General features: G+C 34.5%; 1 protein-coding gene across 3 annotated transcripts in view; it reads left to right on the forward strand.

The window, feature by feature from the left end:
• The window catches only part of Enpp3 (ectonucleotide pyrophosphatase/phosphodiesterase 3), a 95405-nt gene that overhangs the window by 39208 nt on the left and 42437 nt on the right, over window positions 1-13760 (forward strand). For all 3 annotated transcript variants that reach the window (XM_046449615.2, XM_046449621.2, XM_046449606.2), the window contains 5 exons: window positions 6551-6630; window positions 8745-8864; window positions 9418-9527; window positions 11213-11278; window positions 12025-12097. In XM_046449615.2, the coding sequence (XP_046305571.1) occupies window positions 6551-6630; window positions 8745-8864; window positions 9418-9527; window positions 11213-11278; window positions 12025-12097 (449 nt within the window). The remainder of the gene's footprint in view (window positions 1-6550; window positions 6631-8744; window positions 8865-9417; window positions 9528-11212; window positions 11279-12024; window positions 12098-13760) is intronic.

The following is a 13760-nucleotide window of genomic DNA, read 5'->3' on the forward strand; positions in this document are numbered from 1 at the left end:
AAAAAACAACTTTTTATTTTATTGTTTTTTCTATTGTTTTCTATTCTCTATTTTATTTCTTTTAAAATCTTTATTGTTTCCTTCTTTCTGGAAATTTTGTGTTTAGTTTGTTCTCTTTTTTAGTTCTTTGAGGTGTAAAAGTAGATTATTTGGGCTGGGGCCCTAGCTTAGTGGTAGAGTGCTGGCCTAGCAGAGGTAGACACTGGGATTTATCTAGCACCACATAAAAAACAAGTAAATAAAAAATAAAGGATAAATTCTTTTAAAAAAATGTTGTTTATTTGAAATTCTATTTGAATGTATGCATTTACTGTTATAAATTTATTTCTTAGTACTACTTTTTGTTACTTCCTATAAGTTTTGGTGTATTGTGTTTTAATTTTAGTTTGTCTTATCTCAAGATATTTTAAAATTTGTCTTTTGATTTCTTATTTGACCTATTGGTTGTGCATTAATTTCCACATGTTGGTAAATTTTCCATTTCTCCTTTAAAATAGATTTCTAATTCCATTCCATTTTAGTTAGAGAAGATATTTGTTATAATTCCAATCTTCTTAAGTTTGTTAAGACTTGTTTCAATATGTGATCTCGTCTGGAGAATATTTCATGTGTACTTGAGAAGAATGTGTTTTAGTGTTGAATGTTCTATACATCTATTGGATTCATTTGATCTGTAGTGTTGTTTAAGTGTGTTGTTTCTTTATTGATTTTTTTCTTTTTTTGGTGGGGGACTCTGGTTGTTTTTACCCATTATTGAATGTGGGATAGTGAAATCTCTTACTATTACTATATTGATACCTATATTTCCTTTCAGAGCTATCATTGTTTGCTTTATGTATTTAAGAGCTCAATTTGGCAATCATATATAATTATTATATTTATTTATTTGTAATTATTATATCTAGGTGATGGATTGACCCTTTTATCATTATCTAATGTCCTTCTTTGTCTGTTTTGAGGGATTTTTACTTAAAGTCTATTTTTTTCTCATATCATTATAGTCATTTCTGCTTTATTTGGGATACCATTTGCATAGAACATCTTTTTCCATTTTTTAATTTTCAGCCTTAAATCTAAAGTGAGTCTCTTGTAGTCAGCATATACTTGGATCTTGTTTTTTAATCCATCTAACCACTCTCTTTTTATTAGGTAGTTTAATCACTTTATACTTAATGCAATTATAGATTTATTGATATGGAAATTTCCTATTGCCATCTTGTCAGTTGGTTTTAGTTTGGCTTGTAATACTTTTGTTCCTCTTCTCCTCTCTTGCTTTCTTCCTCTGTGTTTCATTTTCAAAATATATTTATATGCTCTGATTCCTTTCTCATTTTTTGTGTGTAAATTCTATTGATATTGTTTTTGTGGCATGGTGCTTACATGAAATATTTTGTGATGATAACAATCTATTATAAGCTGATAATTTTAGTTGCTTACCAAAGTTCCATACTTTTACTTTTCCCTAATACACATAAAGTTATTGATGTCACAATTCATAACTATTTATATTATATATCTAAATTTATCATTTACTTATAATTATTTTTAATGCTTTTAACTTTTATTCTAGGATTTAAAATGACTATCTACTACCTTTACAATAATATAGCATCTGCATTTGTCTATATATTTGACTTTAGCACTGTATTTTATACTTTCTTATGTTTTGATGTGTAGTGTCCTTTGTTTCAAGTTGAAGAACTCCTACTTCTGCAAGTTCTAGTGGTGATGAACTCCCACAGCTTTTATTTGTATGGAAAAGTATCCCCATCCACCCTCTCTTGCTTTTATTTCTGTCTGTCATTTTTGGAAGATCTGTTTTGCTGGAGAGAACATTCTTACTTGGCAGTTTTTAAATTTTTTTCTTTCAGTACTTTGACTATTGTATTCCACTCCCTTCTGCTTTACAGTTTCTGCTGAAAATTTTGCTGATAGTCTTGTAGAGTTTCCCTCATATTTTGGAGTCACCTTTCTCTTGCTGTTTTCAAAATTCTTTTTTTGTCTTTTGAGAATTTGGTTATTATCTGCATTGATGTGGACTTCCTAAAGTTCATCTCTTTGGAGATCCTTTAGATTTCCTAATCCGGCATGTTCATTTTCTTCTCATATTTAGAAGCTTTTGGCCATTATTTATTTGAATACACTCTCTGATTTTTTTTCTGTTTCTCTTTTCCTTTAAAAAATTCCATACTGCATATGTTGGTCTACTTGATGGTGTCCCACAAGTGTCTTAATCTTTTTCTTCTTCTTCTTCTTCTCTTCCTCCTCCTCTTCCTCCTTCTAAAATTTTAGTTTTACTCTTCTGTATGAATATTTCCCAAAGACATGTCTTTGAGTTTGGAGTTGTTTCTTCTTCTTTATCTAGTTTGCAATTAAACTCCCCTATTTCATTTTTAAGTGTAGTTATTATAGTCTTCTGATCCCTGTTTTCCATTTGGTACTTTTCAATATTGTTTGTCTCTTAAAAATTCTTGAAATTCTCATTGTGTGCATACATGTTCTCATCTCAATGAGAACTTTTATTATAGTTATTTTGAATTGTCTGTTAGGTAAATCATACTTCTCTGCTTCATTGGGTTCAATTTTTATGATTAATTTTGTTCCTTTGTTTTGAATATATTTCTTTGTTTCTTTTTTTCCTTTATATTCTGTGTTGGTGTCTATACATTAGACACCAATCTTTTTTTTTTTTTTTTTTTAGACACCAATCTTAATAGACTGGCCTTGTGTAAAAGAAACCCTCATCAATCAATCTGGTCAGAGATTCTGGAAGTTCCTCAAAACTTTATGCTAGTTTAATCTTCTTTCTTTGTTCTTAGGTCTACCCCCACCCCCTAATCTGGTGTATGCCAAGTCCTCTTAATGTTTTGAGATAAGCAAGACCGAAACTAGCTCCTCAGGCAGCCACCAGAGAAGTTAGATCATTAGACACTCTTTAAACACTCTAACTCTTTCTGTTCCCAGGAATAATTTGAAATATTAGGGGTATTGTCTGTTTTCTCAGTGATGAGCCAGGGGGAGAGGATATGATTACTACCATGTTAGATCAAATCATTGTCTTTGTGGTAACTGGCTCCCAGATTCTTTACCTACGCTGGGTCCTCTTAGTGCTATAAGACTGATAAGACAGAGGGCAGGCCTTTGGGAACCCTCTGGAAAACTAGGGCAATGGACATGTGGTCTAATTCTTTTCCTCCTCAGGAAGAAGCTAGAAGTTATAGTTTATTACTTACTCACTCTGAGCTAAATCAGAGGAAGGAGCTACAGCAAATGTCTACATGCTAGTTTAAACCTCCTCTTTGTTCACTGTATCCCACAGGGCCCTACTTTATGGTCCCACCCACTCTTCAAGACAGTGAGATAGAAGCTAGTCCCTTTTATAGCACTTGGAAAGTTGGATAGTAAACATCTAATTCAGTTCTTTCCCTCTTGGGGAGAAACTGGGATTGTTACCAGATAGTATGACAGTATCTTGGGGTTCCCTCCAAATTGTGTAAGACCTACTAAGGATGGGGATTATGAAAAAGATATGTTTCCACTTCTGCTACTAGTTTTGATATGGCTGGTTTCACACTTTGTTGGTCTACAGGAGACTCTGAAGTAGTTTCTGGGTTTTTCACAAAGGGAATTGATCCATGTATTGCTATTAAATGGTTATGTCTGTGGTGGGAAGAAGACCCCAGAGCTTCCTATTCTGCCATATTACTGATATCATTTCTGTCTTCCTTCTACCTTTTATCATCTATGTGCCAAGGGTTTGGATGCAGACATGCAACTACTGGGAAGATCAGAGGTTCTGCAGAACTTATTGATTTGAGTGCTGGAAGTGACACAGGTCAACCATATGGCTAGTATTTTCAGAAGAAAATGTGTAAAATGAAAAGTACCTATTTTGACCTATGAATATTGCTGAGCTATTTTCTATGTTTTCCATTTGTAAGAATACCATAATCAATAACACTTTGTAAAAACTACATTGTAGTTTTGATCTGCACATTCTTTGGCTACTTCATCTATTCATCCATTTAGTCTTCTGTTCCTTCTTGTAGTATATAACTATTGTAAGCCTAGTTACGTATGTGTGTCCCATTTATATTTTCAGGTTATTTTTGTTCAGTATTTTCTTTTTTAAAAAACGATTTTGTAACTGGATATGATGATGCATATTTGTTATCCCAGTTACTTGTGAGGCTGAGGCAGGAGTATCACAAGTTCAAGGTCAGCCTGGACAACTTAGTGAGATACTCTCTCAAAATTAAATAAAAAGAGTAGGGGATACAACTCAAAAGTAGAGCTCGCCAAACAAGGGCTAGTGTTCAATCGCCAGTACTCCTCATAAGTATGCATACACGTGTGCATGTACACACACATACACACACACACAAATGGTTTTCTAGAAGTAAATTGTGCATATGGTATACATTTCAAAGCAATATTAAAGTATATATAGTAAAAACAAATACCTTTTTTTCCTGATCATCTTCTTTTTTCTTCTACAGAAACAACTACTCATTGGTTTATTTCACATCTTTCCAATAGTATTCTATTTGATCATAAATTTGATTATTAAGTTTTGGAAGAAACAGTTTTGGAAGACCATGTTTCTTATGGACTGTTCTGCAGTAGCCTGATTCAAATGCAAAATAGTAACCTGGGTCTATAGGTAGTCAGGAGATGTGTCCTGTTTAGATTATAACTAGAACAGTGTCATGTTTACTCTGTACTTATAGCTTAGTTTACATTTTACTTTATACACTATGGCTTAGTTTATGTGTTATTTTGTACCCTAGGGCATTAAAGAATTTGAGTTTGCTACCCAAGGAAATAAAAAAAAAAACTGACTTTATATCTTGGTTCATTCTATAACTTTTTCAACCACTTAAATTCTTCAATTATGCAAGAGGATTAGCCCCCTTTATATTTTCTTATCATACGACTTTTCAACAATATTAAATGTGTCTTCTCCTAACTGAAGACATGAATTATTTATTGATGTTGTTGACAAAAAGAGAAAAATAAAGTTTATTTTAATTTTAAATCATGCCTTATAAATCAAGTGTCAGAGCAGCTTTCAAACTCAGGTATATCAGAATCATCTGGCGTGACTATTAAAAATGTAAACTTTTTGAATTCCCTTTTCCCCATCTCCTTGTTTCCTATCAAATGGTCCTATTTAGTGAACTTTATAGGGACTAGATTCTGAAGGAAGAAATTCCTGGATTGTATTGGAAATACTGAACAGAGGCTGGGAAGGAGACCAACCACATGCCTGTTTGGGAAAACATTCATTGTTTCCAGCTGCAAGTTTGTTACTTTTTGCCCAACAATTTTACTTTTTTTTTTTTAACCTAAATAGAGTCTATAACTGGGAAACTTTCCTTTAGAATTAGAGGCAGTGGGATTTGGGTATGGAAAATTTCTTGGACTTTATTGCTGCAAAAGAAATAGCAATGTGCTCCAGTAGCTCTGACCTCCTTGAACAAGGTTACTGCACAGATTGAAAATAACAGAACAATGAAAGCAAAATTAATGCCATATTATGTGAACAACAGAGTACAGGAAACTTTACAGATCAAATGGGAATTGAATTGAAAATAATAAGCAGTAAAGTTAGCTCATTTTGCAAACATTACTATTGGCATGGGCTTATATAATTGTACATGTCAAATCCCTCTTTAGTTACCTAGACAGTTGTGTTGATTTTTATTATGTTGGAGACTTTACATATAAGAATAATAAGCTGAGAAGCCATGATATGTAGAGATTCTTACTGTAATGACCAGAGTCAGAAAGAAAAAGCAAATTAAGTGTATAATTTAGATTACCTTTAGCTCAGGGATCAGCAATCCAAACAGGCCAAATCCTGCTTGCTCTGCTTGATTTCATATTGCCTGTCATATGCTAAGAGTTGTTCTACATTTTAAATGTTTTTTTTTTAAATAAAAGAATATCTTGTAATATGAAAATAAGTTTCAAATGTCCACCAATAAAATTTTATTAGAACATAGTCATGCTCATTAGTTTGTGTATTGCCTATGAGTGCTTTGGTAGCTTCATGGCAGAGTTGAGCTATTCCAACAGAAACCATATGTATTATCTGGCTCTTCACAGAAAAAAATTTATTGGCCTTGATGTATCTCATTCCTTCCCTAAAAACTGACATTCTTTGGAATGGAAGAAGTGTAGGGGTCAGGATTTCAACCTATTTCCCTATTCGATCCACTCTTTAGTTTACTGGGAAAACCCTTAATGTTCAGGCTATTCTTCGTTTGTTTAATGGTGCTGGGGATTGAACCCCTGACCTTGTGCATGCTAGGAAAGCACTTTACAACTGAGCTACATCCCTGGCCCTTTTTGTTTTATTTTGACATAGGTCTCACTAAGTTGACCACACTATCCTCAAATTAGTGATCTTCCTGCTTCAGCTTCCCTGAGTAGTTGTGATGACAGGCATGTGCCACTGTGCCCAGATCATGTTCAGATTTTTAATTATTCAAGATATTTCTAAGGAAGAGACATCTTTCTAATTTCTCACTGTACTTTGTTCCAGAAACATGTGGAATTCATTCAAAATACATGAGAGCTGTATATCCTACCAAAACCTTCCCAAATCATTACACCATTGTCACGGTAAGTGCTTTGCCCAATGGGAAGACTAACAGGCCACAGATAGGAAACCAACCATGTCAGACAAATGTGATTGGGCAAGAACTGTCCAATTCCAGGCCACATACTTCACAAGTACATGCAATGATAGTTCATGGCTAATTCAGCTGGGGAGGCATGGTTCAACAGGAGGCTGCAGTGTGCTGTGAGACATTAACTATGAGTGAGTGTCCTTGCATTTGGTTAATTCACCTTTGTGTGAGGCCAGAATAACTTCTGTGAAATACCTTTCTCCTCTGGCCTTTTTATTGCCCTTTATTTAACTGAAGGTCTACTGAGAATGGTAGGTTATATGTGCTTCTTATCGGTTATTTTCCTGTTTAAAATGCCCCCCAGTCATAATACTGAAGTGCCATCTGGTGTTCCTATAGCAAGTAGGACTCAACATGCCTTATGGAGAAGATCATGGGTTAGGTAAACTTCATCACCACTGTGATGTGGAAATGTTGTTTTCATTAGTCTTTTTATGATGTCTAACTTAATAAAGACTTATGTTTCATGAATGAACTCATACTGATTCTTTAGATAAACAACATCTTTTTAGATAAAACAACTAAAAAGGGTAAATTTTCCTTAATACATGAAAAGATGTAACTGAAATTATTCAAATGAACTCAAAGGAAAATTAAGATTTATAGATTTGGAACACATCTTATGAGTCCTCTGCTTCAGCCTTTATCATCAAAAGATATTTGTGTCTTTACTATTTTGCATAATAGTATTTTATTACTATGGAATGATAACTATGACTGATTAAAATTTTAAATAATTGTATGTTTGTATGTATATAGCCTCATTGTTTGCAGATTTTGTGTTTTCAAATTCATCTGCTTTCTAAAATTTATTTGTAACCACTGATCCACAAATTTTTGTCATTTGTGAATATGCCCAGGAGCCATGTGAGTTGCCTGATGCACATGTTCCCAGCTGAGGTATACAAAGCAGCATGCCTGTCCTCTTGTTTTAGTTCTCATGATGTCAACAGTCATGTTTTTCATGTTTGTGTTTCTTATTGGTGATTTTGTCATTCAAAATGGCCCCCAATCATAGTGCTGAAGTGCCACCTATAGTTCCTATAGCAAGAAGGCCTTGACATGCCTTACAGAGAAGATCATGCATTAGGTAAACTTCATTCAGGCATGGGTACAGTGAGCTAAAAATATATATTAAATAAGTGCCATTTTTCAGAAACAGAGAAGGTAATGTAATAATCAATACACAAAAATGTCATGCCAGAGGTCTTCAGAAACCTAACCCTATGTTTTCTCCTAGAAGTAATGGTTTAGTATTTGGTAATTCAGTTTTCATCACAACGTTAGAGAACATAACTACCTTGAATAATAAGAATTGACAATATACATATACACACATAAATATAAATACATAATACATATAATGCACACATACATATATATGAATAAAAGATTATATACAAGCTATTAATTTATGTGATATCTATGTCATATAAATAGTGATATTCTGAATGGATAACCCTAGAATCTGTCTAAAAGTAGTTATGATTATAGGAGATATGATAGGTATTCAATGAAAATGTGTAGAATAATTGAATGACTATATATAATTTGAATGAATGATTGGATTGATAGAGGAATGGATGAATGGAAAAGAGGATGGACAGAGATTGGGAAGGCTCTTTCTAAAACACTGATAACCAGCTTTAATCTCATTTAGTCAAATATTTGGTAATTGAAAGATGCTATCTAGTAAATTTCTTATGACTGTTGCTAATATAAACAGTGGATAATTATTATTATATTATGGGCAACTTTGTTGATGAATAGTTACTAACACCATCAATGCAGAACATCCACCTAATGTCCTTTGTTTGCTACTGTATACCATGGCAGAACTAGAAGCAAAAAAACTGTCTATATCTGGCTAGGTAACCTCATATTTGAGTTCAGATCCAGGTATTTTATATTGAAAGGTACTTGACATCCTTCCTAGATATGAGTTATAGATCTTACAGTTTTTAACTTAAATATACATTTGACTTTAATAAGCAGTAATTACTAAAATAATTTTATTTATCACTCTTTTTTTAAATTACATTTTAGGGCTTGTATCCAGAATCACATGGTATCATTGACAATAATATGTATGATGTACATCTCAACAAGAATTTTTCACTTTCTTCAAAGGAGAAAAATAACCCAGCCTGGTGGAAGGGGCAACCAGTATGTAGCATTCTATTCATGGCATCCAGAGTACCCCCCATTATACCTATGTGATAATGGATCAATCTTCTTGTTCCATTTTTAGTTTTAAATTTTCCATCTTGACTCCAAGGGCTGGGTTCTGAAGGTGTTTCATCACTATTTATTATTATTATTTGAAAAATTTCAACATTTGTTATTGTTCGCTCTTATGTTGAAACTTGAGTTTTCTATTATAAATATATCCATCTAGAAATTACTTAGAAAAATTATCTGATTTTTCCTCATAATATTTTGCAATTCTTTTAAAGGGAAAGAAGAATCTTATAATTTCATCAGTTTGAAAAAAAAAGAACCTGTTCCTACTGCTTTACCACATTTTTTAATTTTTGAGGCAGATACTTGAATATTTATATATTTTAGCCTCTGCAAAGACAAGTTTTAATAATTATTATAAGTTTTGCAGTTACAGTTACAATTTGCTGAAATTGTTGTTTTCAATAAATTGTATCATTTCCATGCCAACTAATTATCCTATTGATGTTCACTTATTCTTGGTTTTCTCTTTTTATAGATATGGCTGACAGCAATGTACCAAGGTTTAAAAGCTGCTGCCTACTACTGGCCAGGATCAGATGTGGCTATTAATGGCTCCTTTCCTACAATATATAAGGATTACAATGGGTATTAAAACACTTTCAGATAAGGGCCCATCTAAGCAGGAATGATTAGGATTTTTTTGGGGGGGTCTTTTTGTTGTTGTTGTTAATGGCTAGGGATTGAACCCAGGTCCATGTGCATGCTAAGCACATCACATGTTCTACACTGAGCTCCTCCACCCCAGCCCCTTTTTGTCTTAATCTTGATGGGAATTCTATTTTTCTGGTTGTTTGGGTCAGATACCTTGGAGTCATTGTTTCTTCTCTCTCATCTATCATTCTGTCTGTCAGAAATGCTTTGGGTTGTAATTCACAATTGTTTAAGTCAGTTTTTTCACAGCTGTGATCAAAAGTCCTGACAAGAACAAGTGGAGGAGGAAAAATTCATTTGGGGGCTCCATGCATAGATAGCTGACTCTATTCCCTAGGGATCAAGGTGATGCAAGGAAAGCAGCTGGGAGCATGACCCTTGGCCACCATGAAGCAGAGAGAGCCAGCTTCACTCAATAAGGACAAATAAAAAATCCAAAGGCATGCCTCCAGTGATCCACCTCCTTCAATCATACTCTACCTGTCTACAGTTACCTCCAAGTTAATACCTATCAGGGCATTAATACACTGACGAGGTTAAACCTTTTATAACCCAATCATTTTATCTCTACACTTTCTTGCATTGTCTCACACATGAGCTTTTGGAGAATACCTAATCTAAACCACAACAAAGATGAATGCAGTCTCAGAATCTCCAGCGTTACCATTCTGGTTTGAGCTATATTCTACAATTGCCTCTTTATATATTTCTCTGCTTCTTCCCCACTGTAATTTATTCTTATTTAACCAGCCAAAAAGATTTCTTTAAAATGCAAGTCTAATTATGGTACTCCTTTGCATGAAAAATTTCAGTGGCTCCCTGGATCAGTCAGAGTAAAAAGCCTTTAAGACTCTCTGTGAGATGACAACCACCACTTCAGACCTGCTGTCTGACTGCTGCCCCTAATGCACACTCAGACTTCCTCAGTGGATCTCAGCACACCAACCTTACTTACACTGTAAGGCCTTTGCACCAGCTCTTCCCCCTGCCTGAGATGACTTCTTCCCTGGATTCACATGCCCACGCTCTCACTTCTTTCAGTGGTGCTAAAAAATTCTCAATATTGTCTTATTTCAAACACACCCAGATTTAGAATTCTAAATCACTCTCACCCCAGTTTCTCAGGGCCTCTTACTCTGCTGTAGTTTTTCTTTTTTCTAAAGCATTTTTCACCCCTAAATATACTATGGAATTTGCATATTAACTATATTGTTTGTTTCTTGTCTTCCTCTGTGGTAATATAATCTTTGGTCTACTCAACTGATAAATTTTGTTTCAAATGAACAAATAGTGTCTGTCAATAGATGCTCAATATGTATAAATATATAACTGGATAAAAATTAATAAACTGAGTGTTTAGTTGGGAAAAATTGAAGGAGAGAAGGACAAGGAAGAAACAAAGCATTGTACATTTACTATACAGTGCTGCTAGTGTATTATATATAAATACTGAAACTAGTGATCCTTTGGGTATACTGAATACCTTTCAATATTTTGATCATATAGGATCACAAAATAGATATCTGAAGATATTAACCTATCATCCTGAGGAGGAATAGAATGGAATTATTCTTGATTCAATTAAGTTTTTAAAATTATATTTACTCTTTTTTTTCCAGTAAGATCTCATATGGAGAGAGAGTCTCTACTTTATTAAAATGGCTGGACCTACCCAAAGCTGAAAGGTAATACCTAGTATCAGAGAAGTGCTGGCATAATGGGATACATTTGGGCCAGAAATGGAATTCTTTCTTTATCCTTACTGACCATTTTTGAAAATACTTGCTATTGCCTTTTAATGGGCATTTTTCAAGAGTTATTTCTAAGGTCTGGTGCTCTTGAAGACATGGTTGACAATGACTATTAACTGCAGAAACAGAGCCAGTGCAAGAGAAAAGAGGCAAATATCACAGAGGAAGATGTGGGAGATGTGGGAAGATGTGGGAAGATGTAGGGCAGAGCTGAAACTGGATCTGACACTCACTTCTAAGGACAGACCCTAGGAATCAGGTGCTTGCACAAGGCCATGATAACAGGCTGGAGTCAGAGTCTTCTGAAAGGGAATTAGAAGTAAACAGCACACCAGAAACCAGACATCCAAAAAAGGGCTTGGTGTAGTAGAAGAGAAAGCCAGCAAAAAGTCAGAAACTAGGAAGTATAAAGGGCTTGGGCACACCCAGAGATGTCCTAACTGTAAGAAAAGACAGATTTTCACAGCTCAGGCAGACCAATGCTTACATCCTGGCAGGTCTTATTTACTTCCTGTTAGGAAACCAATTCCATTTGGGGCCAAGTGCCACCACGGGCCTGAATATGGAGAAAGCCAGAAAGAAAAAGAGTGGCTAGCATATTCAAGATCTACAAAACCCCAGATTTTGCTACAGGTTTATTCCAATTTTTTAATGTCTTTCTGTTCAATTTTTACCCGTAGGCCCAATTTTTATACCATATATGTGGAAGAGCCTGATTCTGCAGGACATGACGAGGGGCCCGTCAGTGGCAAAGTAAGTTTTTATTTTTAAAACAAATGGAAAACCATCTAACCCTACCCAACAAATTTTTTTTTAAAAGTATCCTATCATTTCTACTGTACATAAATATATCTGATAAATACATGAGCAGTTTCAAAATAAATGAAGTCTAAAAAGATTTCTGCTTTTTTAACTACAAAACAATTTAAATTCTAGAAAGGACAACTGACTAATTAACCACATCTTGATTCTTTTAATAAACACTGAAGACTTCAGTATCACTCTTTTATTTCATAAAATGAAAACATCAGGGTTAGATACTGCATGAGTCAATTCGGCATGCTAATGTGGCCCAATTCTAACTAAGTCACTTGCAAGTTCTCTGTGGTATATCCAGCTGTCTACTCATACATGGTTGCATTCATAAGTTCCTTATAATTAGACAATGTTATTGCCTTGGGCACATTCATCGTCCTCCTGGGCCCATATTTATCATTGGAAGGGACTCTAATATTAGTTTCTTCATTAGTTAGAACATTCTGCTATGATTCTCCATACAAATATAGTCCTTAAATACTGCTTTCAGCAAAAAAAAAAAAAAGTCATTTTCTGTTATGAACTTCACCAAAGCATTTATGGTCTTGGACATAGTGCAAAGCTGCAAAAAAAATCCCATGAGTATGATGGCATTTCCCTATCCCATGGAAACTCATTTAAGAATTGTCCTCAATTGGAATGCAAGCATATGTAATCTGGCTGCATGCCTTTGCTATTTATCAGAGAATTTTTTTTTCCTTCCTTCCTAATACAAAGTATCACAAAGCAGTGAGTCTACTCAGAACTCACCAAGACTGTGAGCCTCTTCTGTATTGCAGTACCACTCTAGACTATATCACAGAATGTTACCCTAATTCAGTTTACTCTAAAGGTAAATTATTCAGTAACGAACTAAAACATATTCAGTATTTCTTTTTTTCTAGTCTAATTGTTTGATATGATTAATCATTTGAGAGGGGATGCTCTATCTGTATTTATCTGCCCTCTATAATATAGCTGGCTTAGGTTAGGTATCAGTTCCTTCTTCCCACCCCCATTCAGTGCTCTAGTTTAGCACCCAAGTAAGTTTTAATTCTGAAAAGCTTTGCAAAAGAAGAGATCTGAATGCCCTGAGAAGTCTATGAAGAGCTTCTGGTCCAGAGTGGGGTGAGAATTGGTACTGGCTAGTGGGGTCTCCTCTGAGTGACAAAAAGGAAACATAATTTGAAGATGGCCCAATTGAAGAAGAAGCTGAGGATACCAGAGGAACACATAATGAACAAATGCACAGACAATCTGGTGGTTAGATGACTCCATAAATAATGATAACAATAAAAATAACAGCAGCTAACCTTTATCACATGCTACTCTGTGCCAGGTACAGTTTGAAATCCTCTGTAAGTATAATATCCCACCAATGTCTTGAGAGTTAGGAACCAGAGGAGAGGGCTAAGAGGAAATTCAGAGAAGGCAGCACCAAATCATGCAAGTGTTTTCAGGCCACAAAAAATTCAATAGGAAGCATTGAGGTGTTATAATCAGGAAAATGAAGGACCATATTTGTGTGTATTTATAGATCATTTTTATTGTATAGAGGGAAAGTGGGGAGAAAATGAATAGCTTTTGCAACATTCCAGAAGGGATACAGTAATGACTTGGA

Source organism: Marmota monax, unplaced genomic scaffold, assembly GCF_021218885.2.
Source record: "Marmota monax isolate L192 unplaced genomic scaffold, Marmota_monax_Labrador192_F-V1.1 WCK01_AAM20220418_F8-fsc00030, whole genome shotgun sequence".
NCBI classification, from domain to species: Eukaryota; Metazoa; Chordata; class Mammalia; order Rodentia; family Sciuridae; genus Marmota; species Marmota monax.